Source organism: Cimex lectularius, unplaced genomic scaffold (genome assembly GCF_000648675.2).
Source record: "Cimex lectularius strain Harlan isolate CLEC.00 unplaced genomic scaffold, Clec_2.1 scaffold113, whole genome shotgun sequence".
Classification (NCBI taxonomy): domain Eukaryota; kingdom Metazoa; phylum Arthropoda; class Insecta; order Hemiptera; family Cimicidae; genus Cimex; species Cimex lectularius.
The window spans coordinates 1156244-1184205 of record NW_019392858.1 but is presented as its reverse complement, the minus strand read 5'-3'; the positions used below and the strand labels follow the sequence as shown (position 1 = coordinate 1184205).

The 27962-nt window shown below is 33.4% G+C and overlaps 1 protein-coding gene across 4 annotated transcripts; it reads right to left on the bottom strand.

The window, feature by feature from the left end:
- Positions 1–1228: 1228 nt before the first annotated feature.
- Positions 1229–27962, bottom strand: LOC106671062 (1-phosphatidylinositol 4,5-bisphosphate phosphodiesterase). 4 transcript variants are annotated; one of them, XM_024228753.1, is made up of 22 exons: positions 27697–27962; positions 22613–22793; positions 22485–22544; positions 17468–17605; positions 14529–14608; positions 11174–11309; positions 10853–10953; positions 10614–10780; positions 10334–10544; positions 10177–10270; positions 8580–8744; positions 8321–8509; positions 8118–8265; positions 7891–8048; positions 7612–7818; positions 7373–7537; positions 3897–4101; positions 3489–3650; positions 3045–3429; positions 2822–2987; positions 2672–2752; positions 1229–2596 (listed from the first exon to the last, which is right to left on the bottom strand). In XM_024228753.1, exons 2-22 carry the CDS (start codon positions 22781–22783, stop codon positions 2528–2530), a joined length of 3258 nt encoding a protein of 1085 aa, XP_024084521.1. In that variant the 5' UTR covers positions 22784–22793; positions 27697–27962; the 3' UTR covers positions 1229–2527. The 4 variants fall into 4 exon arrangements, with proteins under 4 accessions (XP_024084521.1, XP_014257344.1, XP_024084522.1 ...); XM_014401858.2 differs by lacking the exon at positions 14529–14608 and adding an exon at positions 11619–11698; XM_024228754.1 differs by lacking the exon at positions 14529–14608 and adding an exon at positions 11619–11698 and having other exon boundaries at positions 8694–8744.

Genomic DNA, 27962 nt, shown 5'->3' with positions numbered 1-27962 from the left:
ATATGAGAGGGCCAATGGCATTTAGCTAAGTTAAATATAGGTAGTATGACTAAAGGGTGATGGAAGAATATCGAATCCACTACCCAAATTGAGTGAGAATATGTAAATAGGAAAGAACGCTTTTAAAAGCGAGTGGATTTAGATTTTTAAAATGTATGTGATGGGGGCTGAAATGACAGCTGTTGAAGTACTGGAGCCAGTAATTCTCATCCTGAGCATCATAGATTCGATTCTGTACACATGTGTATGGTATACATACTGTGCAGAATTGAGCTCATATAAATCAGTAAAAAAAAAAATGTTGATGCACCTATAAGGAAAATATCAAATATAAATTGTAACTTTTGAAGTACTCTTAAGCCAAGGCTTGGAGTCATTTTTCAATAGAAATATATAAAAACAGCGTAATCGATGAGATAAGTGAAATTGAGATTTTCATTCAGGAAGTGGTTTTCCAATGTTTAATTTTTTTCATTCAAAGATAACTTTGAAGTGCTCAAGTGTTATAAAAGTAATAAAATGAAAAAATATATATCGGACAGATTTAATCAACTATGAAATAGCATCCCTCTCTTATTCACATAATGACTGACACGGTAAGCTAGAGAAAATGTCAATAAAAGCCAAAAATTTAATCATTTGTAATTAAATCAAAATTATTGTGATTAACAAAAACAGAATGAAGAAAATTAAACAATTTAAGGAAAATATAGATTGAGCTTGCTTGAAGATTGAAGTTTAACATCTGGAAATGGATCAAAGTGGTGTTGTACATAACTGCCACTCTTAACAATCTGTACACAGTTTCATGGTGTTTGTTTCAAAAATTAAAAAAAAATACATTACAAAAACGTGTACATTTTTCTAATAATCAGTAGAGATAAATGATGAAAGAAAACAATGCCTAATTTATTTTCCTATGCTACTATGAGATATAATTTGTTTCAGTCTCAGAGCCTAATAGGAATTAAAAAAATACATAAAACAGTTAAGAGAAATAATGGTAACAATATAGTTTATTGCCACACAGAAAACAAAAATAAATAAAAAATAATCAAGTGATTAGAATTACAACAAATATCAAATAAATAATAATGGAATGTGCTAAAATTAATTTATGTCTAACATTTAAAATAGATTTATTACAAACAAACAAAAATAATAAAAAATAAAGGAAAAATGTATTTGATTTTGGGATTGCTATAAATAATCCTAGACAGTGATTTACTTTTGATTCATTATTTTTATAATTTTGCATTTAATCAGCGTAGGCACACTGTTATATTACAAAAAACAGTAAATTAAAAGAGACAAAAATTAACATTTTTTTAACGTTGTTTTACTTATACCATAATATAAACTGATACACAGTATTCTATATATTATATATATATCTCTAGTTGAGAATTGGTCATGATAGTTTTAAAATTTAGTTTAACAACATTAATTATAACAATAGATATGTAACCAGTACATTCTATGCATCTCTAACACCGCAGTTATAATATATTATTTTATGTAAAAATTTTCTTTTAAATTATTCATTGGGCACTGCTGTATGGAAGGCCAAAAATCACCCGTCACTCCATAAATAATAAGAGGACGAAGTACTGGATAGCACACCTTGATTACCCAATTCGTACTTTTAATATTTCGTCTCTACTTGTAAATACTAATGCAAGCTCAAAAACTTTTGATGTGAGGAAATGAACTAGATGTTATAAATTGTTATAAAAATGGTGAGTGAAATTTTAACACTAATTATAATTTGTTTTTATTAACAAATCACATAGAAATGCTACTTTATTTGTAACAGAATTATTATTGGAAAAAGGTAATGGTCAATTTGGAAGAAACGTGAGCAAAAACCGAACTGACATACCTTATGTTACAATTCCCCACGTCAAAAAGATAGCCAGTAAAATTATTAACCAGTACTACGTCCAAATCTAAAAAAAAAAAAATTGTAGAAAGAAGTCAGAAAAGTTGACTGCACACAGAAACCCGTGGCTGATCTAATGTTCAACTTTTAGCTTTCACAAAAATGGAATACTTGCATAATCCAATTTTATGTTTGGCATCAAGAAATACTGTTCTAATATATAATATTAATTGCAATATAAACTATTTTAACAATGGCGGTCAACGCTAGACATTTTACATGGTCAAATGAATAAATTATTTATTCTATAACAAAAATATTCATATACTCTTTAATTTCTTTAAAAGATTATTGCTCTTTTTTTAAAGAACCAAAAAGGTATTAAAAAAGTTCTAGCAGGTAATCTATCGTAAAGCACACTTTTCCTATCATTATTGCACAATAAACTTAAATTATTAGCTAAAGGAAATATTGCAGAAAATCCATTTAGGAATCATCTCCCATGATTTTACTTGTCACCATTCCTTTTCTGTTTTATACATATATTTCAATGGTCATCTCTTTTATTTTCTATGGACCAGATCAAAATGACTAGAATAAATAAGTGTAAAACTATCGCTGTTATCACGATGTAGGTACGCTGAATTAGGCAAAGAACTCAACTTTATTCGAAAGTTCATATTCCACTTCTTCGTTTTTGTAGAGTTCCAAAGTCTACAATAAAATCATAAAGTTGTACGCATAAAATAAAATTTAATAATTGTATAAATAAAAATATATTGTTTTTACTTTGTTGATTTCTTTCAGTAGCTCTTGCTTCTGTTTTTCATGCTTCACACTCAGCTTTTCTTTTTCTTTTCCATGCTTCATCTGATAAATGTATTTATTAAAATTAAAAAAAAAAATGTATTAAAAATATTTACAATAAGAAGGTAATACCTGTGCATATTTTCTTTCATCCATGAATTTTTTAGTATTATTTTGCTTCTTTTCTCTCAACCTACGATCCTTTTCACCTTTCGTTCTGAGCGTTTTATCATTGGCGACCTCTTTGGTAGTTTCAACTGAAATCTTTGCTTGTTTTGTATTCATCTCCTTCATCTCTCTGTAATTTAATTATAACAATTACAATCAAATTACATTTTAAAAATGTATAACTTGCCTTTCATGTTTGGCTTCAAGCTGTTTCATTTGGGCCAAATGGGCAGCATCCATTAGTTTTGTTAACGTATCCTGCTGCTCAGCAACTTGTGTCTTCATTAAAGCCCAGTATTCTTTTCGATGTCTGTCAACCATTTCAGACCACTGACTAACTTGTCCTGTTACAACTTCCCGGACACCTTCTTCTCTGGCAACCTCAGATGATTTCTTGCCTTTAACCAATTTCTCTACAGCTGAGCACTGTTGTTTCTGCACCAGACTTTTTTCCTTTGCATGCCTTTTTTGCAAAGCATCTATTTCTTTCTGCTGTTTCCGCTGAACCTTCTGGTAAGCCTTTTCTGCTTTTAGCATTTCCATTGTGATCACTTCAAATGTAAGATCTTCAACTGTGGGGAAAATATTGTCATTAGGTCTGTTATTTCTTTTTACATTGTTTGAAAATTACTTTTCTTTTCTTCTTCTTTTGACGATTTCTTAGTTGTATCATTGCTGTTCAGAACACTAGTGTTGATATCTGTTTCTTCAATTCCCATTGCTTTCATCTGTTGTGTCCTTTTTTCCTGACCAGAAAGAAATGCTCTTGGGTCAGAAAGGGCAGCCATAAACCCTATCAAACATAGTATTTTGAATAAAAAAAATTATTTATTTTGTAACAAAATTTTGGACAAATCATGCAATGAAAAGAATGAAGGATACAAACAATAATCGATATACTATAGTGATAGTACACATATTTTAACTACACAGATTGAATTGTAATAAGTTCATTTTTGTATGAATTCACATGAACAGAAAAAAAAGTAACTATAATAATTTTAACAAAAATATAATAAATGTAATGTCCAAAAATTACCTTCAAATCCATCCGGTACATAAATTTTGAGTTCAATATTACAAAAAAGCATGGGAAGGGACATGGGGAAGTTTGCCTCAGTCCTAAGTGAGATATGCCTGTAACCTGCTTGAAGGCCATCAAGGGGTAGGATCCTTTGTCCGAGAAGCTTACCGTTCTCGTCGTACACTCCAAACCTCAAAACCGCCAGGTCTGGTAATACAACCTTTACAGACAAAATTAAACCTAAAGATATCTCCATTGTATCAAAACTATTCTATTATTAACTTCATTAAAGTGTGTGTGTGTGTGTGTGTGTGTGTGTGTGAGAGAGAGAGAGAGAGAGAAAGTGTGTGAGAGAGAGAGAGAGAGAGAGAGAGAGAGAGAGAGAAAGAGAGAGAGCAAGAGAAGGATTTAAAAGTGAATGCTCTAAAATGAACATACAATACAATACATGCAAGAGTTACCAGTAATGTCCCTACCATAACCACCAAATCATGCAACAACCTCAATTTTAGAGCTATCAGGTGAAAATGCAGAAAACAGGGAGAACTTGAATTCCGTAATGAAATAATCTTATAATCATTTAGAGCATTTTTATTTTATTTTAAACAAAACAAAATTTGAGTGATGTACATAAAAAATTTTTTTTACATTATTACAAAATAGATAATATTATTAATCTTTAGTTTTTTAAAGTATTATTTCTTGAAGACTTATTTTTCATAACAAAGCTTTTCTTTTAGCCAATTTTTGACCATTCGCTCCATGCCCTTTCAACTTTGACAATGTATCTGTCTAATCGTTTCATAAAGATTCGAAAGCTCTTTGCAAACGCAAGAAGGAATTTAAATAAAGAGAAAAAAGTTTTTTTTTTTTTACATTCATTTTTTACATTGGGGAGATTTTACATAAATAAGTACAATGAAATAATAAAGTTCAACCCGAGAATAATCCAAGAAGGATTTTTCTGCAGTGTGCTGAATCTAGATGAAGACATAATTTTGGGCCCGAGTCCGTCGGTGTCTCTAGCTAACAACTTTGGCAAATATTCTTGAAATTGATAATTCTGAGGTTAATAAATAAGGGAAAGCATTTGCACAACTTAATAAGAAAATTAATAAATTTCAGAATGAAAATAGGAGAAAGAAAAAGGTGTTTCATAAGAGAATAGAATGAAATGAGTGAGGAAAGAAGTGTTTTTCACTGAAAGGAATTATCGCTACTAGTGGATTAAGCGTACAAAATTATTTACAAAAAAACTAAAATTTTAAACTGGCATAAGCAGTATCATATCGTAAAAGAAATTGATGTGGTCAGTTGGCACACATGCATATCATCAATATTCGGCATAGGTACAGTTTCATTTGGTGCACTTTACAACGCCAAACCAGGCTGTCAATTGATCATCTACTAAAAATGTTGGTTTTCTTTTTTGTTATAATGCATTTATAACATGCAAAACCATTCAACACAATTATGCTCTTCCAATTTACTTCAAAAATTTATTAAACAAAATTAAGCTTTTTAAAAATCATTTGTCATCTTTAATAGTTTTCAAAATTTCCAAGGGAAAGCTTCTGGGGTCTTTCTATGCTGTTATATGGTGCAAAAATTGCACATTAGGAATTATTTTTATAATACAATTGCCACTATCTTTCTCTTTATCTCTCGCTCCATCCTCGCATAAGTATGTACTACCACTATATGTCCTTACTCTTCAATATGTATAAAAAGTTTACAATTCAGAAATATGTATTATAAAACAAGAAAAACGTTCCATCCCTAACCAGTTCATATGTATGTAACACTTATTTGGTTATACTAGAAATTATGTTAATATTGTAGCATTGTAAGTCAAACAAATTAACCCTCAGTTAACACATAGATCACGAAAAAAATAAATTGAACATTCTTCTTTAAATACTAGAAACGGAGTTTGCCTAAATTGCACATATGAAGTGGATCAGTGAAATAATTATAGCATCAGTTTCTCTTATTAACACATGTCAAGGTGGATTTGTTTTGCCCTTGTTCCAAGACAAGAGTCTTCAAACAGTATAACTGTGCTTGTAGAAGTCCATTTTTTCTTTAGACAACAGACCCACAATAAACAGACATCTTTGTACATGTATAAGATTTTATACCGTACCTTCGATTACCGTCTTTCCCAGGCTCAGTTTTTAACTAGTAGCCAAGGAGATTACATGTGTGTATAATGTCAAACAATAAGAAAAAAAGCCGTGACCTCATGAATAGCAGCGTCGATGACATCAAAGAAGGCCTAGAGGACCAGGGTGTTTTGGAGGTGAGGAGGATGAACACTCGCCGGAACGGACAAATTGTCCCTTCGGCGNTATTTATAAAAGTACCCCATCGACCCCAATCTAGTTTAGTTTAAGTGTAGGTCGGTGGAGGAATATCAAGTACTCCACCGACCAAACGGAATGAGTGTACTGTATGGATGTATTTAAGTGTATAAATGTATTTATTTGTATGAACGTGTATAGAATATAGACTTAGTGGGGGCTGAAATGACCTAGATGTCGGAAGCCCCGAAAAAAAAAAAAAAAAAAATAAGAAAAAAAAACTCTTATTGATCTACTATTTATACAAGAAAAAACAAAAAGAAAAATGTAAAAGGTTATTGTGAGCACATTATTGGAAAGGGAAGAATATGGTGCATTTCATTCCCTTTTTGAGAAGTTGGAAGAAGAAATAAAATTAAGAAATAAATAAAGAGGAAATAAAATTTTACTATTACTTTCAAATGCAGAAAAAGCATTTAAACTCTTATTGATGATGATGCAATGATACTTTCAAACACTGTATCGTCTTCGTACACTGGCGTGGTTGACCACACTTTCTTTCACCGGACCAGCATCCATCACACCGAGTGGGGCCGACACTCTTCCGTCCGTAAATAATTGCTGGACGATATCCGGTGCATGTATACATTTTTATTATGCCCTATACAACCTGCAAGTCCAGTAAAAAACATGGTCCGTTGTCCGATGAAAAAATGGATATCTACAAGCTCTCTAATGGATGGCGAGTTGCAAGTATCGGGTTGTCCGGAAAATAATGCAGGATTTTAAGTTTTCATTAAAAAAAATCTATATAAAATATTCTGTTTACGTTTACAGGATTACNTTATTTTGATTAAAGAACATTGCTTTAAAGTAACTAGTTTCTTTTTTTTTGTTTAATACCAAAATCCTGCATTATTTTCCGGACAACCCAATATGTTAAAACAAAATACATCAAACACTTGATTTACAACTTTCAAAAAAATTATTTGGAGCGTTTATAAAATTATGAATCTCATGGGACCAGTTAAAATACTGTTTTTCGAGAAATTCACTTTCACCAAATTTTTCAGGGAATGTGTAAAGATTTGGCTACCATTGAGTTGATTTCTTTTATTTCATTTTTTTTAATGCCAAATTTTGCCTTGTATTGTTCCATTAAACGATTTAAAACATGCAAAAACTAACCTTTCTGAATAAAAATGGTTCTTCATTATAAACAGGATTTAGACCATTGCTGGGGACCATTCTTGTACGGAATTCCTTTCGGATCGTATCAGTGGGCAAGCCATACATGTCAACTTCAACATAAGTCCCTACCTTTTTATCTGATAAGAACTGCCCTGCAATGACCTTTTAAAAAAATAATTAAACTTAAAATCTTTAAACCTGTTTACAAAAGTTTTTTTTTTTTTAATTTATCATACCTGCACCGAGCACTGAGCTGCAATAACCCCATCAACAGGTGATTCAGCAAACGGGTCAAAATTTCTGTCATAACGACGCATGAAATCTGGCTTCAAAAGATATCCACAATTTCCATTGTACTCGAATTTACCCTGGTTTAATTGCATTGGAAGATCTGCTGTTTGAAAATTTAGTGATACCATTTGGCAACCCGCATTCCAAAAAACCTGCAATGATTGTTTAACAATAATTGAAGTGATGCTTTTTTTATATATTCTTCAATTAAAACAATTAAAAACCTGAGGCATATAGTTAGAAGAATCAGCTCTTGTACCCTTTGGGTAAATCCTGCTCATCTGTCTTTTATTGTAATTTACAAATTCCAAAGCTTGCTGTTTTAAATATCCCAAACCAGTGTTTTCCGCAAAAGAACTCATGTTGTAATGAATATTTTTCTCTAAGGTAGCAAACAAATTAATAATTTTTCTTCTAGAGAATCGTTTTTTTAAATTTTTGTTATATTTACGTTCAGCAATATCAAACCCTTGAAACTTTATTGGCTGGGCATAATTAACCATAGAAGACAACCAAGGATGTACATTTGTTGTAGATCCTGTGTATGGTTGAACAGGCACGGGTGTATCAACTGCTACTTGCACTTCTTCTTGCTCGGGCTAATTTGAGTTTAAATATTAGAGTTTATCAAATCGTAATAAATGAATGAGTTACCTTTTTTTCCTCCACACTGACTGAAACCGGAGCTGAAGCATCTTCCTTTTCTTCGTCATCTATCACAAACTGTCCTTGGATAAATAATTCTAACTCTGTTTTCTCTACTTCTGGCTTAAGTCTTTTGTTCTTTATAAGAATTTTCCTTTTTAAAGAGCAAGGAGGAGGGAGTGGGACACCAGGTTCAAGCTGGGAAAATATTAGTTTAATTTATTTAAAAATTCAGAATGTAAGTCGCACATGGCAGTAAAATGCTCACAGGATAATCTGGAAGGGGCTCTTTAAGTAGTAGATCACCTAATATCTCATCACAGTATTTGGCAAGCTTGTGTTGCTGAGTTTTACAACAATGGTTTTCAAAAGAAAGAATAACAGGATAATCTGAAGTAACAAAAGCAGTATCACGAAGTGCATAAATAACATCCTAAAAAAATAATGTTTATTAATTTTGGAAACACAAAATACAGGGTGGTTCTCTAAGAGATGAAAAATGAACGGTTGTAGATTGTAAATGAAGTAGAATAATGAAAAACTGCTTTGAACGTCGCGATGGCCGGGGGACTGGGAATTAAATATTACAATTCATGTTGAGGGACGTGGTTGTAGAGCTCCTTCAACCTGATGATGAGCTGTAGGCTCGAAATCCGGATCATTTAAAAAAACTTACTGTGAGTAGGAACCTTTTTAACAGGATTGAACAACACACTCACTCCACCATTTATCTTTTAGAAAAAAACAGGTTTTTAATTATTTTTTCCTTTATATAAAAAAATTTACTTTATTGATGCATTTTATTGCAATTTATGTTAAATTTTCTAATCACAAAAAATTTCAAAAATTCACTACACTGACTAAACCTCCTAGATTTACGCGAATTGCACAAAAACTCTTAGTTGATTAATCTTTCAAATTGTATGCTTGGTAGGATAAGGAACATTTCTTTTCAAGTAGTATGATCATAGTTCAAAACTCAAAAAATGTATAATGAAAAAATGTATGATGAGAAAAAATTAATTTTTATTGAGAACTGACGTTTTTATTACAAAAAAACGAATACTGTAAGTAAAAATAAAAATTATACTTAAATGAAAGAAAACAGGCTAAGTGTTTTGAATACAATGAATTGGTGTTTCTTTGAATGAATTGGAAAAGAGTTGAGATTTAAATGTCAATACTAGTGTGACCAAAGTGCAGCCTACAATCTGTGAGAATTGCTAACTTTCAATGTGACAGTGTAAATGATGAGGAAACGTGCTAGACAAGCATGAGAAGAACATACAAAATACAGCTAAGTAATGCCTGTCAAAAAGAAGGGCATAACGTCCAAACTACCCATTGGTTGCCGTGGATGAAGGGTAAAGCCAACACATTTTTCATATTAAAATCTATCAAAAAGCCATGGGCTATGCCAGGATTCAAACCCAGAACCGCTAGCAAGGCAAATATAACTCAGATTCCCTAACTATTCAGACATGGTCCCCCCCCCGCATGAGGAGTGGAATTCACTTTGAGAACTTGCTATAGTAGAGCGCTGAGAAATTCCTGAAATCCTGAAAGAAGAGTGTACCGATCTTGCCAAACATACCATTTGAAAAATTATTAAACTATGCAGTTTTTGTGAAATTGGGAGGTTTAGTCAAAGCATAGAGAAATTTTGAAATTCTTCAAAGATCTAATGTAATGGCAAAGATTTTATTTTATTTATTTTTGTAACAAGTCTTTTTTTAAATCTTTTTGATGGAATGAGTTATAAAACCCATTTTTATAGCACCTACTCAATTTACAGTCTACTATCACTTAATATTTATATCTCATAATGAAAAATCCTGCATAGACAAATAAATAATTAAACAAACCTTAAACAAAATATCCGTACACATAGCTTTCCCATGAGTAATAATTGGTTCTTCATCTTCACCTTTTCCATCCCAACAATCTAACTCCACACATCTAAAATAAAATATAATAAAATCAGAAAAAACTTATAAATTAGAAAAAAAGTAGCAAATATACCTGCAACCAGCCAGTAAAACTTGGCGGTACATCTCGACACTCGATTTGCCACCGAACTGTCTCCCTGTGAGGTAGGTATTATGTGAACTATTTATATAATAATGAGACAGCGGTTGATCCATTTCCATGTAAATGTCAAGTCTATCAAGAAAAACGGGTGCGTTCTCATCGGACATTAAATAACGAATTAGGCCATCCTTCGTAAGTCGTTCTGAAATTTAACAAAACCGTTATTAAATAAAGAAGTAAGAGGTATTCAAAGAATTTTTATTTAGCATACTCTCTTTAACAGCTTCCTCGTTTTGCTCATAGGTCGCAATAATTTCAGCTGCCCTCTTTTCATCATAAAGGGGGTACAGAATTTCATTCAGCCGAGGATCCCGTTGCTTTTCATTCAAGAAATTTATGAACTGGTCAATACTGATTGAGTCCGCTTTACCCTGGGTTCTAGAAATTGGTGGTTTAATTATATTAAACATTAAAGGAAAATGTAATTAAATTTAATGTAAATGTATTTACATGGATTGAAACAGTTCCTCTATATCATTTCGAGGGCATATTTTATGGTACAGTTCATAAAATTTGTCAAATGTAAAGTCTGCAGGTTCAATGACATCATTCTAAAATTGATTAAACAAATATACACATTAAACAAAACATAATTTAAAATAGAACAAATTATATAACGTCAGTTGGACTACACAATATATAGCTCATTTCATCAAACGGTAAATTTATATACATTTCAAAGTCTTCTTCAATAGAAATTACTTTTCACAAGAGCATTACATAAGAAACATTTTATTTGGGATCCAATTACATAACATTTAATAAAGTTACCTTTCCACTTGGTAGATTTAAATCTTGCAAACATTGGTAGACAAGCTTTTCTGTCTTACCAGAGGCAAAAGTTCTCGCAACCACCTTGACAGGAACCTTACCTTTTGGGTCTACTAACATTCCAAGACGCATCCAACTGGAAAACAGATATTACATCATCTTGAAAAGCCATATTGATTAAGAAAAAAAATTAAAAAATAGATAAACAGCAAAGATTTAATTTAGGTACAACATGAAGGCTTGAATTGTTAAGTATTACGTTAAGCAGTGTTTTCAAGCGTAAGTGAGTTGTTTCACAAGGGTTAGGCATACAATCTAAATTAACAGTTGAATTTGTTTAATTTTCTATATTTTCTTTTTTAAGGGAATAAAATTGTCAATTTAAATCGGGGTTAATGAAGCGTTAGTGAGAAAAGATGATCCCTGTACTTTTAAAATTACTCACTGCTTCATGAGATTGGTGCGAACACACACATTGTTCATCTTGTTATTATGAGTGATCTTTCTTAAACCTTCTTGCCACGCCTGTGAAAGTAAACATGCAAAAAATAACATCAAAATAAAATAAGTTTCTAGTTTTTGTTTAAAATAATAATAATAAATAAAATAAAATAAAAATGCTCCAATTTATAACAGCCTTTAAAATAAATTAAAAAATTAATTATTGGAAAATGTCAACTATTATTATTTTTTATCATGCACTCTATTGATTACACATGATATATTAATGAAAGAGTAAGCTAATTTAACCTTCGAGAGGTCGTCTGGGGGTATTTTTGTACCCCAGATTTTTTCTTCTTTCTGTCACAAAGTCCGCAAAACTGAACCCCCACTAGCCCTGTTCTATTCAAAAAATCAACTAAATATAAGGAAAGGATGGATGAGTTGGTAAGTGGCCATCAGAGTGTTAGTACACAATCATCCCTCAAAGAGGAAAAACCATCATTGGAGTAAACCATTTATTTTAATAGGAGGAAGGATTTCCTCCTGGTGTCTTTGAGAACTCGTATTTTGATCTTTATCGACCATCTTGGAATGCCAATACTCGCTGGGTTGGTCTGTCAGACGCGTTTCAGCATTGCATAATCTTCAATCGAACTTGCTTTCTAATATGCCAGTTTGACAGACAAAAACAAATCTCTTGCCATTCACTTTTGGTCATATGATGAGTAATTAATACTTGAAATCTGGATAGCTGTCTAAAACTTCTGAACAAAGTATTACTATCATTTCCAAAAATCGAATTGAACAAATACTCACCACCATGCCTCAAATCATTTCTACCTCTTGTCACTTTTCAGTACAAATGTACAAACTATTGCTTGTATATTAAAATACTGCATTTTTGGGGCACAACTGGTATTACCTCACTCTATGAGCACAGCAAAAGAGAGTATTAATAACTGGGGCATGAAACAATTCCTTAAGGAGTGGAATTTATCCTCCGGACACAGGCAATCAAAAGAGTTTGTTAAGGTAATCAAACCAGCAGAATTGAAATGGCTATTCTCTACCTCAAGGAATACCTATCAGCCATTCTGACGGGCCACTGCCCACTGAGAAGACACCTCAATGGGTATTCTATTCTAAGATCCCTTTTGCCCTTTTTGCGAAATAAAAGAAGACATGGCAAGGCACTACTAGGTCCAGATTTGAAAACTTTTTTAAGGGAGCAGACATCACCAAATCACTCCCCCGAGATAAAATGGTCCAATATCTTGGGGTTTGTGAACAAGTCCAAGAGATTTATACAGGACACGTAAGCCGACCAAGTCCCGGACCTTTTAGGGATGAGTCTACCCAGGCATTTAACCTCTCGGGTCTTGGTCGCCCATCCTGTGTAATATATATACCCATAATTTACTAATAAGATTATTTTCTAATTCAATCTAGTTTACTGATATAAGAAAAATTCAATAGATACACTTTGGTCTATCAAATTATTCAGAATCTAACAAAAAACAATTGGTATACATCCAAAAATACATCACTAGCTCGAGAATGCTGCTGAATTGCAAAACCAAAATAAAGATTAGGTGCATAAAACAAGGTTACACACTACCAGGTCCCAGGACACATAGGAGAAGAGGGGAATGATGAAGTGGATATCTTTGTAAGGAAAGAGTCTACTACACTGCTGAAAAATGGAAGGTCCTGAACCATTATGAGGTATAGGCAACAATCAACAGTATCTTAGTTAAGAAGGTATTGTGAAAGTGAGGAAATGATGGACTTTAATCACTGGACACAAACCAGCCAAAAACCTCCTATCTCTGAATCAGAGCAGGGCACCGTTTCGCAGATTTCTCCTCTGAAGACTGGTTTCAATCAATAAGGAAGTGGGGATTTTGCAAAGAATCAGAAGCGACCCTAACACAGCTATTATAGACTGTGGTGATTTCTCTGCAGGAGGAAATGCTTTGATACAACATGACCATACAAGAAATAACAACTAAAACTGGGCCTAATAATCAAATTCTTTGATGAATTGGAACTCATCGTGTGCTACTCACTCAAAGGGCCCAATATGCCAAATTACCCTGAATTTTACATTTACATCATCCAAAAAAATATTGTTTAAGTAGTAAATAATAAAATAAAGTTCATTTTTTCAGTTTATTATTGGTTTTCCTCATTTTGTGAGATTGTAAAAAATATATCATTATTCTTGGGATCCAAAATAGACTGGGGGTGACTCCGCATGGATAACTTTGGACAGACCATCTTGTAGCGGGAGGTGCAACCGCTCGAAGGTTAAGTAATAATGCTGAAATATATTTCCACCTTGCCTATGAGACAAATTTTGAAATTTGGTCTTTGAATGATTTGTTTAAAATATTAATACAATTTCTATAAAATCAAATATTTGTATAAAGATGGACACAACTTGTCCTGATAAAATCAAATTTATTAAATTATATGGACAATAAAACTGTAAAAATATACATCACTTTAAAAAGGCAAATAAAAAATGCGTGAGCTTTTTGGAACAAAAATATAGTAAGTCAATTAGTAAATGGATTTAAATAAAAAAATTTCAATCATACCTGCTAAAAAAAATAAAATAACACAATTAAAATTAGTATATCTAGGGGACACAGCCTGTCTCTTAATAATATAGATAATTAAAAACATGCTTATAATAAAAAAAATTAACAATCAAACATGCCCAGTCATTAAATAATAGACAAAAAGAAAAGTTACGGATATAATTGAAATATTGATGCATTTGTTACTGTCTCTTTATTAATTATGCAGACACAGGACAAGTGCATGCAGAATGATAACAAGCGCAGGCGGATTTCTTTTGAAATTCTTTTGTCTTCATGTTTCAAGTTTTTTTTGTCAGACTTACTGCTTTTTCAAACATGTCATTGGACAGACATTGTTGGCTTTAACATTGTGCGTTATATTCCTCAAACCATCTAGCCAGGCCTGTTAACCCAACATCAATGCGGTTTTGTTATATCAAATGAAATTCTCCGCATTTAAATTTGTACAATAATTATTTTGAGAAATTCAATATGTATAAGTGAAAATAAAAATAAATGAAATGGGCACTTTTTACACCTAATTCTTATAATACATTATAATATGAAAGTTCATTTGATGATAATAAAAATTTAACAATTTGAGCCATTTTATCCACTTATCAATTGATGAATATGAATCTGTAAATTAAAATAAACACAAATAAAGAAGAATTGTTTAATTAAATAGTTGAATGTGCAATATCAAAAGGAACAATGTTTTTAATTAGACAAACTTGATAATAAAGCTTGATAATAAATATTTTTTTTTGTTATGTGCATTTCCATCTCACATAGCCACATAATTTGTTTATAATAACATTAAACTTAAAAAATTAAACAGTTCTCTTCTAAAAATTACAATAATGAGTTGTAAACAAGTCTGTAGCATTGTTTGATGGTAAATTCAATGAAAATTTCAGGTACTTGTCAACAAATTCAATCAACAAAATACAGACCATTTTCTTCCCCTACATGTTGCCATCTTACATGTAATTTTGTAATTCTGTCCGAGAACTTGTGTTTTTGAGCGATGAATGCCTTGATGTGTTTTCTGCAGTCCTCAAGTGAAGTAGTTTTTTTTCCTATTATTAATTTTGCAGAGCATGGAAGTGAAAATCTAAAGGGGCAATGTCAGACAAATATGGTGGGTGGATTCACATTCCAGCCATGCTCTAACAATTTCTGGAACATCTACAAATACAAGTGAGTGCTAGTGGAAAACAATCTCACGCCGGTAATTTTGGGTCAATTACTGACTTGCACCAATTGTGTGCAGTATACACTAAAAAGGTGAAAGAAGCTTATAATAAATCACTTCCTTCCAATCCCACCAAATGCACATTACCTTTATGGGATGTAATCCGGCTTTTGAAGTTGTCAACAGTGGATCATTGTATTTTTTCCAGGATTTTCCCCTCTGAAAATTGTCGTAAAGGACTCACTTTTCATCCCCCAATTATCAATCTTAATAAAAATGGGTTATTTTAGAAGAGATGAAGATGGAGTGGTGATCCAGCAAATTCCTCTGAGTCGACTTGTGAGGAACCCATATATCTTCAACGAACATATCTTTTAACTCATATATCTTCTCTCAGATGCATCGAAATGCTTGTATGAGATATGTTAATCGTCTCTGCAATGTCTCGTTTCATTGAGTATGGGTCATTTGTGACAAAAACTTGAAATTATAACAACAAATGAAGACGACTAGAGCGCTATGATTCTTCCAAAATTCAATTTCGGTTTCTGAACTCAGCAAACCACTTATGGGCAATACATTCTCCTGAAGTGTTACTACCACACACACACACACACCCATGCACACACGCACGCACACATACACACAGCATGGGGCATGGGGACTTGGCACGCGGGAGTTGCATGCTGGTAAAGCCACGTGCCCACGGTGACAGTTGATTTTAATATTAACGAGTGAGCAGAAGATAAGAAGAAGACGGAGATGGAGAGCACTCCTTTCTCCACCGGCAGCACCAAGTTGGAACGCTGTGAAGGAGACAAGGTTGCTCCCCCTAAGGTACAGGGTGATAAAGACGAAAGATTCACCCTGGTTAAAAGCAAAAGGGGTAAGAGAGGAGGGTGATCCAGGCTTGAGAACAATAAGGATCACTTCAATTCTCGAAAGGTTGGGTCCACACCCGTGTTTCAGCCTGCCTTCATGCACAGGTCCAAACAAAGACGAAACCCTCAGGTAAATACTACCCCCGCACAGAATAGACTGGGGACCAGTACTAAAAGAAGTAGGATGGAGTATTCTTACACTCCACCTTCTGCAAAAGGACCTGCCAAAAAACCAAGACAAGGGAAGAATAGGTAATTACACATAAACCATTGTTTAAAGTTGATTTTGGGAAAGCCAACAAGGATCTCTTCACAAACGATGAGGCACTAGAGTTGAGATCACTGATCTGCAACAGTGCCCTCGAACTGATTGAGGAAGAAGGCGTGGATTTCAGAAATTCAGGTCTTGTTAAAGGAGGATCCATGTTCATGATAAGCTGCGGGGATGAACTCACCGTCAAGTTTGTCAGGGACACACTAAAGAAGCTGTGGGATGAAAGGAAATATGTGGTCTGCGACATTAATGACCTCCCAAAAAAGGCCAAAGTATCCACATATGCTGACCTTTTAGGGATGGGGTACGAGCCTACCCAGGCATTTAACGCCTATATATATATANCATACACATACCATAAATTTTCTAGCAGTCAGAGCTGCAATTTTCCTTTTACAGTAATGAAAAACTATGAAATAACCAAAATGTAATATATAATGTAATATTATAAATGTAATATTTTTTCTACATTTTAAATTAACAAAACACCTTGTAAAAATATGGGATCCTGAACAAAACTGACCAATAAAAACACCTTAATTAATTCCTTTTCAGAGTGTGTAAACCATAATGACTAAATAAACATTGCTTCAAAGCACAAGAGGGATAAAAATGAATTGTTGAAATTCGCTACAGACTTGTTTTACAACCCAATAATTCTCCAAGTGCAAAATTGCTTCAAAATCAATTTGTATTTTGTAAATTAATGCAGCTCAGTGCCATAGTTTAAAATTAGTTTATAAAAAACAAAAACATTTATCTGATAATCTCCTTGTGCTATTAACCCATAAGCATAAATAAAAACACTCAGCACAAGTGAGTATATAAATCAATTCAAAGCAAAAAACATATTGTATTGTATAATCAGATTGAGTATCAATGTATGTAGAATCAGCTGAACCAACATACCTTTGCAGTTGCAGCATCTGGACAGACTACATGCTGATAATTTATGTTAATGTAGTCCGTACCGCTGCAGATCGTCAGTGACTTTTCTTCTACGTTATCCCCATGTTTATTTGTAAGCTGAGCCAGCAGCCTTGAGTCCTAGAAAAACAAAACAAGACTTGGATAAAATTCCGTATCGATGATTCAAATATTCAAATTTTCTTTCTTCTTTTACTTGATTGTTTATTTGAACTTGAAGATAAAATAGTTATATTGAAATTCAGCACTAAAACATTTACAAATTTGAGTACAAAATATTATTATTGATGAAACCTGACATTTTTCAGGATATTTATTTTTTAAAGTGAAAGCCTAGCAATTAAATTATTTGTTTTTAGTTTTAACACTTGTATCCTTTTTCAATGAAATAAAGTCCATTTTTAAGTGTTTTAAAATTTGAAAAATTCAAAAAATTGGCTAATTTTCAATGTTTTATTTGTAAATGGCAAATATATAAAACTTGTTAAATGACTAAGTTTGAGCGATTTTCAGTTGGATTTATTAGAAGATTAGGTATAACTGAATTACACGATTCCTTCCAGTTCTGAATTTTTAACAAACCATTCTGCTAAGTGCTTATAGAATTAAGGCTAGTACATAACTTTCTTAAAATTACAAAATTAAAATAAAACGCATTAGGTTGATTAAACTGTAACAATTACTTGAATTTTAAGTCAGACATATTAGTACAATGGTTCTTATGGGTGAATTTAATAATGGTAATTACGAATGTTATAAAACAAAACTTCAAAAAAATTATATAATATAATATTAAATACTATTTCAATTAAATAATACCATAAAGAAAGAACCTAGCATCGTTTAAAATAAAAATAAAGCAAATGAGTGTAAAAAGGGCCAAAGTATTGAGTTTTTAGTAAAACAAAGGGCTTTGAACTGGAAGAAATAAAAAATATCTGCTTGCAAACTTCAAAATAATATCTCATAGAAAATAAATAAATACATTATCAATTGGTCCTTTAGAACTTTTCCTGCGGCATGTGTTGGGGTGGTGGAGCACATCCCTCCCAAAGAACCCTGTACTAAAGACTAAACTATGTTTCATTTTGCTCAGTCCAGGGGGGCGGGGCACCCTGCCTGGTGGTGCGTCGGGGGTCTTGTGCCTGTGAGTTTTTCCCCAGCCGGGCACTGCGGGCTTGCAGCAAGATCAGTGGAGCAGTTGCAGGTTTCCAGGACATCTGGGATACAGACCTTGGCTCCTCGACAGAATCAAAAGGCCCCCTTCATGCCACCGGCACAGAAAAACGCAAAAGATGGTGGAAGATGGGAAGCCCCTGACCCAACGTAGAAAAGGGGAACAGAAGACAGAGTGACTAACTGAGTCCATTTTGCAGTGGAACTGCAGAGCAATCGGAAATAAGAGACAAATGTTGCAGTTCCTTATCAAAGAGCATGCGCCGTTGGCGATACTCCTCCAGGAGACTTTCCCAAAGATATTTTTAAGAAGAAACGTTGAGGAGGGTTATCAAACCTTCTCAAGGGAGGTGAAGCTTGATCAGGGAGATAGGGCACACAGAGGAATAGCTATATCAGTAAGATAAAATATATATGCACATAAGATGAGACTGAATACAAACATCCAGGCTATCGTAATCCGATTGGAGGCGCCCATGTGCCTCATGCTGTGTTTTGGTCTATCATTTGCCAGATGGAATATTGCAGTATTGCACAGCAGTGAGGTTTCTGCCATGATCAAGTTGTCTCCCCCTCCCGATTATGGTGTTGGGCAATTTCAATGCCTGGTAGGGGTCACAGCACTCTGATGCTAGGGGCAGGAATGAGGGGGGATTGGAGATGACTGTGTGGCATGGTGGAGTGATGACTGCGCCGAAGCACATGCAGAGAAGAAGCGGGCTTTTTGATGCTTCAGAAGATACCTGATGGAGCATTATCTGATTATGTATAAAGTGTAAATGAAGTGAAGAGCAAGAGAGAGGCATATACTATCCGTGTCAAGCTCTACTGCTTACTCCAACAATTTGCTGGCAGAGAGAGAAAGAGAAATGTGTAACCATCTGCTGACAGTCTGATAGGCCTGGAATTCAAGCCCCGGGGCGCTGGTATCCCATATGGAATGCTGTGAAACCTTCCCCAGAGTGCAAAGCATAGCCTATTGGAATTCTTTCACAAAATATCAGATATGACTGAGGGCAGTGTGAGGCACTGGTCATTCCCACCCTCAAAGTGGGCAGGGACCCGAATCTGGCCACGAGTAACAGGCAGATCTCCCTGACAACCTGGCTAAGTAAACTTCTGGAGTCCATGATAAACGGTCGTTTAATTTTGGGATCCATTCTGCAATTGATCATGCTTGCCTTCTTGAGAGTGATATTCAGAATACGTTTCTGAATAGAGAGCATGCTTGGGTTGTGTTCTTTGACCTCGAGAAGGCATACAATACAATGTGGAGATATGTGATCCTTCAGAAATATTGGGAAATCAGATTTAGAGGCAAATTATCCCAGTAGTTCCTCGATGCACTGAAGCTTCCATGCTCTCCAGGAACTTTGTTCGAGAGAATCCCTCAGGGTTCAGTGATAACATTTTACACTTTTCTCGATCTCAGTGAACAGTGTCGCTGACAGTGTCCCCCGACCAATTAAATGATGATGATTCCTTTTGGGGAAAGACCTAGCATAAGTCGGAGTAGTGCTGTGGTAAGCTACAATTGTTGTGGCTAGAAGAGTCAAGGAAACTTCTGCATAGAAAACTGTTTGCCCATTTTTGCTCGGCCTGAGGGGTGCTGCGATAAGGAACGTAGAGTTGGTGAGGTTCCTCAGCCTCACATTTGATCAAAAGCTTAAATGGAAGCTACACATTGACGACGTCTAGGTGAAGGGAAGGAAAGTAATAACATAATTAAAGTTTATCGGTCGCATCAGGTGGTGAGCAGGTAGGGACCCCCTCCTGAAAATATCTGACTCATTGCTGTTCTCGACCTTGTTTTATGGTCGCAGACCTATTCTTGAGCCTGAAAAACATGCCTGCAGAGGCTAGATTGATAAGCTTTACTATAAGGTCTTTGGGTGGTCTCTGGCGCATTCAGAACTAGCCCTTTGGTCAGCCTGTGCTATGAGCTGGAAGTGCTACTGCCCAAATTTTGGAGGGTGCAGCTCTCCCCCAGCTATGCAGCGGGGTTCCTTGCCAAACTGGGCCATCTGCTTTCGGGGGCAATGCCAGTACAGTAGAATATATCAGCAAATTCAGATCTGGAGAGGATCTCAAGGAATAAGGAAGGAAGCTAAGCCTTAGCTGCCCTGGATCTCTAGGGGGGGGACTCTCTGCCTTGTTAGTAATGTCATCTACTCCGCCATACCTTTACCGAGCTAAGTTCTTGGAGCGTAGATCAAGGTATGCTGGTTTTCGGCTCATCTTAACAGACTGGTTTAAGACTGACAAAAGTGTGGCATGTGCCATGTATTGCGAGGGTGCCTCCACCTTTGTGGTTGCTCCCGCTGCACTGTAGTGTTTACACAGCAGATCTGTTTGCGATTGGGGTGTTTTGAGACGATGGTGGCTCTACCTACCTAGTCTGCACCGACTGACTCAGTGCGGTTACTGCAGTCCGACACAGGTTTCTGTCCACCCTCTTGTAGTGCTTTTGCTGGAGAGATACCACGAACTGCATCATCTCTGCAAAACGGTAGTTGTTTTGGAGAGATACCACGAACTGCATCATCTCTGCAAAACGGTAGTTGTTTTCTGGGTACCTGGACACAGAGGCCTAGAGGGGGTAATAAAAAGACAGATGAGGTGGCAAAGGCCAAGACGTCCAGAATTAACCACGATCCAGATTAACCAGCCCTCTAACGCTAAGAACGCAATAAAAAGGTCTGAACCCTGCTTAAAAACCTACACTTAACAATTGACCATAACTCTAAAACTAAAATAAGAGGTTTAAAAAAATTATTAGAAGATTAAGCAAAGTGAAAAATCAGTTTTTAAGAGACAATCAGCCTTGTAAAATTACACAATCTTCCCAAACTTCAGCCTTTGCTTAACGCATGACACTTTAAGAAGTGTAATTTCGTCAAGATTATTGGTTTCGTATAAGGAACAATGAGCCAGACTGGGGCATGAATAAAAAGCCACCTAACCTTGGCTGATTTCGAGCAAATTGGAATGTTAAGAAAATAGAACGAAGACAATGGCGATTTAAATCAATTTAATTGAAATCACACCATTATCCAATTTTCAGAGGGGGACTAGTGATTCAAATGCCACATGCATGTGTTCTCTATCATGTATGCTCATATCATAGTAATTGCTTTTTTGTTTTGTTTTTTACAAAAATGGATAATTAGCAAAAAAAGATCATTATTACTGAAAGTGAGAATATGCCAGACTTAACAAATCAATTAAGATTTGATTAATTTGAAGGCCACTATGGTATAGCTTATGAAAAACGTGTAGACAAGAATAAAATTTTTACTTTAAAATTACAAAAACAAAACTCATTACTCAGTGTGAATAAACAAATTGTGCATTCTTTTGTTTCTTACAGTTTTAAAAATAAAGTATGTGGTATTTCTCTTTATTCTTTAAATAGTTCATTTATTATTTCAAGACAACGGAGTATTGTTTCAAATCTATACACATTTTGTTTAACAGAGAAAAAATAAAACTAGTATAATGATGAATTCTACGATTCATGGCAAAGATTTGCTACAAGTCTAATATTAGAACAAGTATTGATCCAAAAATGATCAAAGGCCTATTAAATTTTTAGTTAAGCTCTTGGATAAAAATTTATCTTATAACTCTTTTGAAAGAGGGAAAATAACTTTCAGCGAAGCCTTTAATCAAACACAATCATTTGATTTTAACGCCATACCAAATATCAAATGGCCAGTATAAACCATTGGCAATAGTAATTTGTTTTTCTGAATAGATAATAATCAAGCCCAGCTTAAAACCTTTCACTAATAGCTAAAATGTTTAATTTTACACAACTTACTTTTGGTATACCTCCTGCACGTATATCACTGACTTGGCAAAGTTCGATAACATCCCCTTCCTGAAAATTTTTCAAGGTATCAACCAAGTACATTACAAATTTAACAATCTTATTGACTAGATACGTACCCTTCCTTCGCTTTTCCAGTATATAAAGAAACCGTACTCATCGACTTTGAAGAGGCAGTTGGGCTCGATATCGCTTGAGTCCTTGTCCTCATTCCATCTGTCAAAAACACATCCTTCGAGTAAGGGCTCTGGCACTGGGATATGCCAATTGAACTCAAACTTTTTTGTCATTATTCACAGCCTGGAAAATTAACAGGAATAAGTACACGATCGCAAATGAATTGATTTTTATTAAATTTCAGTAGCTGAGTAAATAAATGTGATTGGTTACAAAGCAGTAAACTTTATTGGTTGCTAGATTTTATGTTTATTTAGAAAAATATCAATAAATTTCATTGTGTAATTAGTAATCACTTAACGCATTTAAATTAAATATAAAATTATAATTTTAGGACATTTTTCAATATTAAAAGAAGTGAAATGTTGATTACTTTAGTTGGTGGTTCTGTGAGTTAAGATGCGATTCTGTCAGTTTTAACCCTAGTTCAAAATCAATAAAGAAAGGATTATTAATTGTTTTTTCTTTGTAGGAAAAAATAGTTTAAAATAAGAAGTTTATTATTTTATGTAAACTGACTAATAGTTGTTTTTTAATCATTATACATGCAAAAATATATTAAATACGTTATCTGCCCTTTTAAATTCCAAATTCTTCCAATTCCACTGGTACATTCTCTCCAACTACTCACAACTAAATAACACCATGGGAAAGTATGTTTAAACTATACAAGAATGTTCTTGCACAAAAGGAAAAATGGAGCGTGGCATTCTCTGTTAGAAACCAATTGTGTATTTTACCCAGCTTGTATGATAAAATGTACTGGAAGTTGGTCAAATAATTCCACAACCAGAAATGCTATTCTGCAGTTTCAGAGAAAGTTGGCGTATGAATTTATTTTCAGTAATAACCATGAAATAAACGAGCTAAAATGTCATTTTTTATTATTAACAGGGAAAAATATTTCATATAGTAAGGCCCTTGAAATGCTGCATTCTGCAAGTTAGTCAATTGTTCCATGTGAAACAATTGCACTGGGGAATTCTCGCCAGCCAGTCACAAGTAACCCACTGTGGGAAAAAATATTTAAACAACATAAAAATATTTTTGTATTTTCTTTGCTCAAAGGCAAAAACCAGACACCCGTATTGTTATAGTTACATTAATTACAACATACTTATTTTAATGTAACCAAATTAAACAAGTTCAGAAATTCACCAGTTTTAATATAAATTATTTAATTATGATGGTTTGAAAGAAAATTCACCAAAACACCAGAATATCATTTTGTGGTAGAAACAAATTGTTAGTTACATTTTAATCTATGTTACGACTAAAAACTACGATATAAGAAAAATGCAATTCGTACTAATAAAATAAACACATAGTTTGAAATAAACACCAAATACAAGTGTCCAGTTTTTATTTCCCTCTATTTCAGTATGAATGTAGTTCGCCAACATGCAGTTCTGCTAGATTTATTGATAATTTGACATTATTTAAAAATATATTAATGGTGGAAATTATGATTAAGCAAGATATATGCGAGTTAAACAGTTTTACCTCTGTCTCTTGACAACATGCGAGAACATTTGATGTTTGCTCTTTGTTAATTCAAATAATCAATCACACAGGAACTACATACTAAAGGAAAAAATATTCTTACTGAAAAAATGGTATGTAGGCCTAATTTTCTTAGTGAGAAATCAATTTTTCATTTTCTAAATTGAGTGATTTACATTCATATATATTTTTTCACTAAGTATTCTATACTTTGGTACTGTGTTCTGCAGCTTAACGAGCCGTTCTACAAGTTTGACTTCAGCATAGAAAGTGTATATTAATTATTTTTCACTTGCCAGGGAAAAGTAACGACTAACTATTAAGTGGAAACTGGCTAAATTGTATTTAATTATTATTAAAAAAACAAAGACAAGATATATTATAATTTGCCCTTTGAGGAGCTATATTCTTCTGCAGGCTGTCTTTTAGTTGTAAAATGATAGCAATGATGAATCACAACAGTTAATCTCACAAGAACAACATATAATGGGAAAACATATTTGTTACCAGAATATATTCTTCTTGATAAACTGTACACAAGCATAATTTTCTTTATGAGAAATGAGTTTTTTACAGTATACCTTGAGTTCTTTTTTGAAAAACTTAATGATTAAGTGGATGTGAATTTTTTTCACTGGGTGTTTTAACTTTGGTCTGGTGTTCATTGACTTAACATGCCATTCTGCAAATGTTAACTTTAGCATGGTATCAATGAAGAATGGTGTATACATTTTTTTTTTTTTTTTTTTTTTGGGCAGGGAATAAACAATGTACTTCTGTTTAAACGGGCTAAAATGGATTTATTTGCAAAAGAAAATGCACGATATATTATAAGTAGGTTAAATTGTATTTACTTATAATTAAAAAATGCAAGATATAGTATAATCAGCCCTTTGAGGAGCTATTTTCTACAAATTGTCTTTTACTTTGGGAATGATTGCATTGTTGATTCTCACCAGCCAATTGCACAAGAACAACATGCCATGGGAAAATGTTAGAAAAAAAAAGTTAGGGCATATTTTTTGTTATTAAGTATCAGTAAACATATTGTTTAAAGAATTGAATGTTTAAATAGATTTTTTCTCTGTGTTCTAGAATTTGCCATGTTCTACGACTAAACATGGCAATCTGCAAGTTATCAATGATGGATGATTGATGTATTAATTTATTTTTATTTCATAGGGGAACAGACAACAAAACATGCAAGAATGTTTACAAAATAGTTTTTGTCATTTCAAATGCTACGTTCTGCAAGTTGTATTTTACTTGTGAAATGCTAGCAATAGCTCATACTCACCAGCCAATCACACAAAACCAACACACCATAGGAAAATGTATATTTGGTGCAAGTAAAAAATAGCAAAGGCCTACTTTTTGTTATCCAGAAAACTGAGCGCCTTAAATTTCATTGTTAATAAAAAGATCGTTAATTTTGTTTTTTCACTGGGTGTTCTTGGTGTTCCAAGGATTAACATCACAAATGAACAACACCATGAGGAAACATTTACAAGAATATTCTTCCTCAAGAAAAAATTAGACAGGGATGAGAAACTTTTTTTTTGGCAGTAAACAGTGTTATTGGATTGAACGTTTAAATATTTTTTCTCTTGGTGTTCTATAATTTGGTACTAGGTTCTATTGCTTAGCATACCTAAGTATGTACATAAGTTTTAATCATCATCTATTAAGAATGATGTAGCAATTTATTTTAATTTATAGGGAATAAAGGCAATAAAACATACAAAAATATTTGGAGCATATATTGTCATTGCAAATGCATGTTGTCTTTTATTTGTGGAATGTTAGCAATGCTGATTCTCACCTACCAGTCACACAAGAACAACACACCATGAGAAAATTTGTTACAAGAAATAAAAAGTCGCATATTTTAATTTTACGTATACTAAGTACGTAATTTTAAATAAACGATCATTTGTTTATTTTTTTATTGGGTGTTCTTCACTTTATGACAGTGTTCCATGGCTTCACATAACATGAACAACTCCATGGGGAAACACTGAATAAAAAAAAATATTCTTACAGAAAAGAAAAAAAAAAAGCTAAGGAAAGGAGAAACTTTTTTAGCAGTAAACATAGTGCTTTATTGGATTGAATTTTTTTCTTGGTGTTCCATAATATGGTACTGTGTTCTATGTCTTAACATACCATTCTGCACATTTTAATTTTAATCAACGAAGAATAATTTATTGATTTATTTTTACTTTATAAAGAATAAGGGCAATGAAACATGCAAACATATTGGGAGCTTATTTCGACATTTCAAATGCCATGTTCTGCAAGTTGTCTTTTACTTGTGGGATTATAGCAATGCTGATTCTCACCTACCAGTCACACAAGAACAACACACCATGAGAAAATTTGTTACAAGAAATAAAAAGTCGCATATTTTAATTTTACGTATACTAAGTACGTAATTTTAAATAAACGATCATTTGTTTATTTTTTTATTGGGTGTTCTACACTTTATGACAGTGTCCCATGGCTTCACATAACATGAACAACGCCATGGGGAAACATATTTAATAAAAAAATATTCTTCCAGGAAAAAAACTAACCAGGGAGAAACTTTTTTTAACAGTAAACATAGAATGCTTTATTGGATTGAATTTTTTCTTGGTGTTCCATAATTTGGTACTGTGTTCTATGTCTTAACATGCCATTCTGCAAATTTTAATTTTAATCAATGAAGAATGATTTATTAATTTATTTTTACTTTATAAAGAATAAAGGCAATGAAATATACAAAAATGTTAGGAGCATATTTATGACATTTCAAATACCATGTTCTGCAAGTTGTCTTTTACTTGTGGAATAATAGCAATGCTGATCCTCACCAGCCAATCGCACAAGAACAACACACCAAGGGAAAATTTGTTTGAAGAATGAAAAAATTTGAAGTATATTGTTTATTATAAAGTATGCTAAGTACCTTATGCTGAATTAGTAATAAAAAGATCTGTTTATTGTTTCATTAGATGTTCTACACTTTGTTACAGTGTTCCATGACTTTGCATAGCATTAACTGCACCATGGGTAAATATATTTATTACAAGAATATTCTTAAAAAAAAAAAAAAAAAAAATACTAAGCAGTCGAGAAACTATTATTTTACAGTAAAAAAAAACATACAGTTCTTTATTAAACTGAATGATTAAATGAGTGTGTTTTGTTTTTCACTGTTCCATAATTTGGTACTGTTCTATCCGTTAACATACCATTCTGCAAGTTTAAATTTAGCATGGCATCAATAAAGAATAGATTTTTTTCTTTGTAGGTAATAAACGTTTTATGGAAGAAACTTATAATTATGTTTAAACCGGCTAAATTGTATTTACTTATGATAAGGCATGCAAGAATATTTAGGAGCATAATTTGTTATTTAAGATGCCATGTTTAGCAAGTTGTCTGTGCCATGTGAAACGACGGCACCGGTGTATTCTCACCAGGCGGTCACAACTGAACACCGGACCGTGGGAAATTTTTATTCAAGAAATGTGTTTACCTGGTGATCTAGTCATTTGAATCGGTTGAATTTGGGTTACGCCCTGCTATTTTGCCTGATAAGGGTCGTAAAACATGATTCGGAGGGTTTGACGAAGGGGCTCAGGGGAACTGGGTCGAACTCAAAATTGGACGAAACTAGTAAAACTGCCGTGGCGGGTACAATGAAATTGTCGCGACCACTACATAGGGACAATTACGTTAACCCCACTATAGCACTACCATTTTCATTTTGACAAGGAATATTCCTCCCTTTGCCCCCTCTCG

Coding starts and splice junctions, on each gene's coding strand:
- LOC106671062 (XM_024228753.1), bottom strand. CDS start 22,783: ATGACAAAAAAGTTTGAGTTCAATTGGCATATCCCAGTGCCAGAGCCC. Junction 8,266..8,320: donor TCAGTGTGGAGGAAAAAAAG/GTAACTCATTCA, acceptor AACTCAAATTAG/CCCGAGCAAGAAGAAGTGCA. Junction 7,819..7,890: donor CTTCTAACTATATGCCTCAG/GTTTTTAATTGT, acceptor CAATCATTGCAG/GTTTTTTGGAATGCGGGTTG.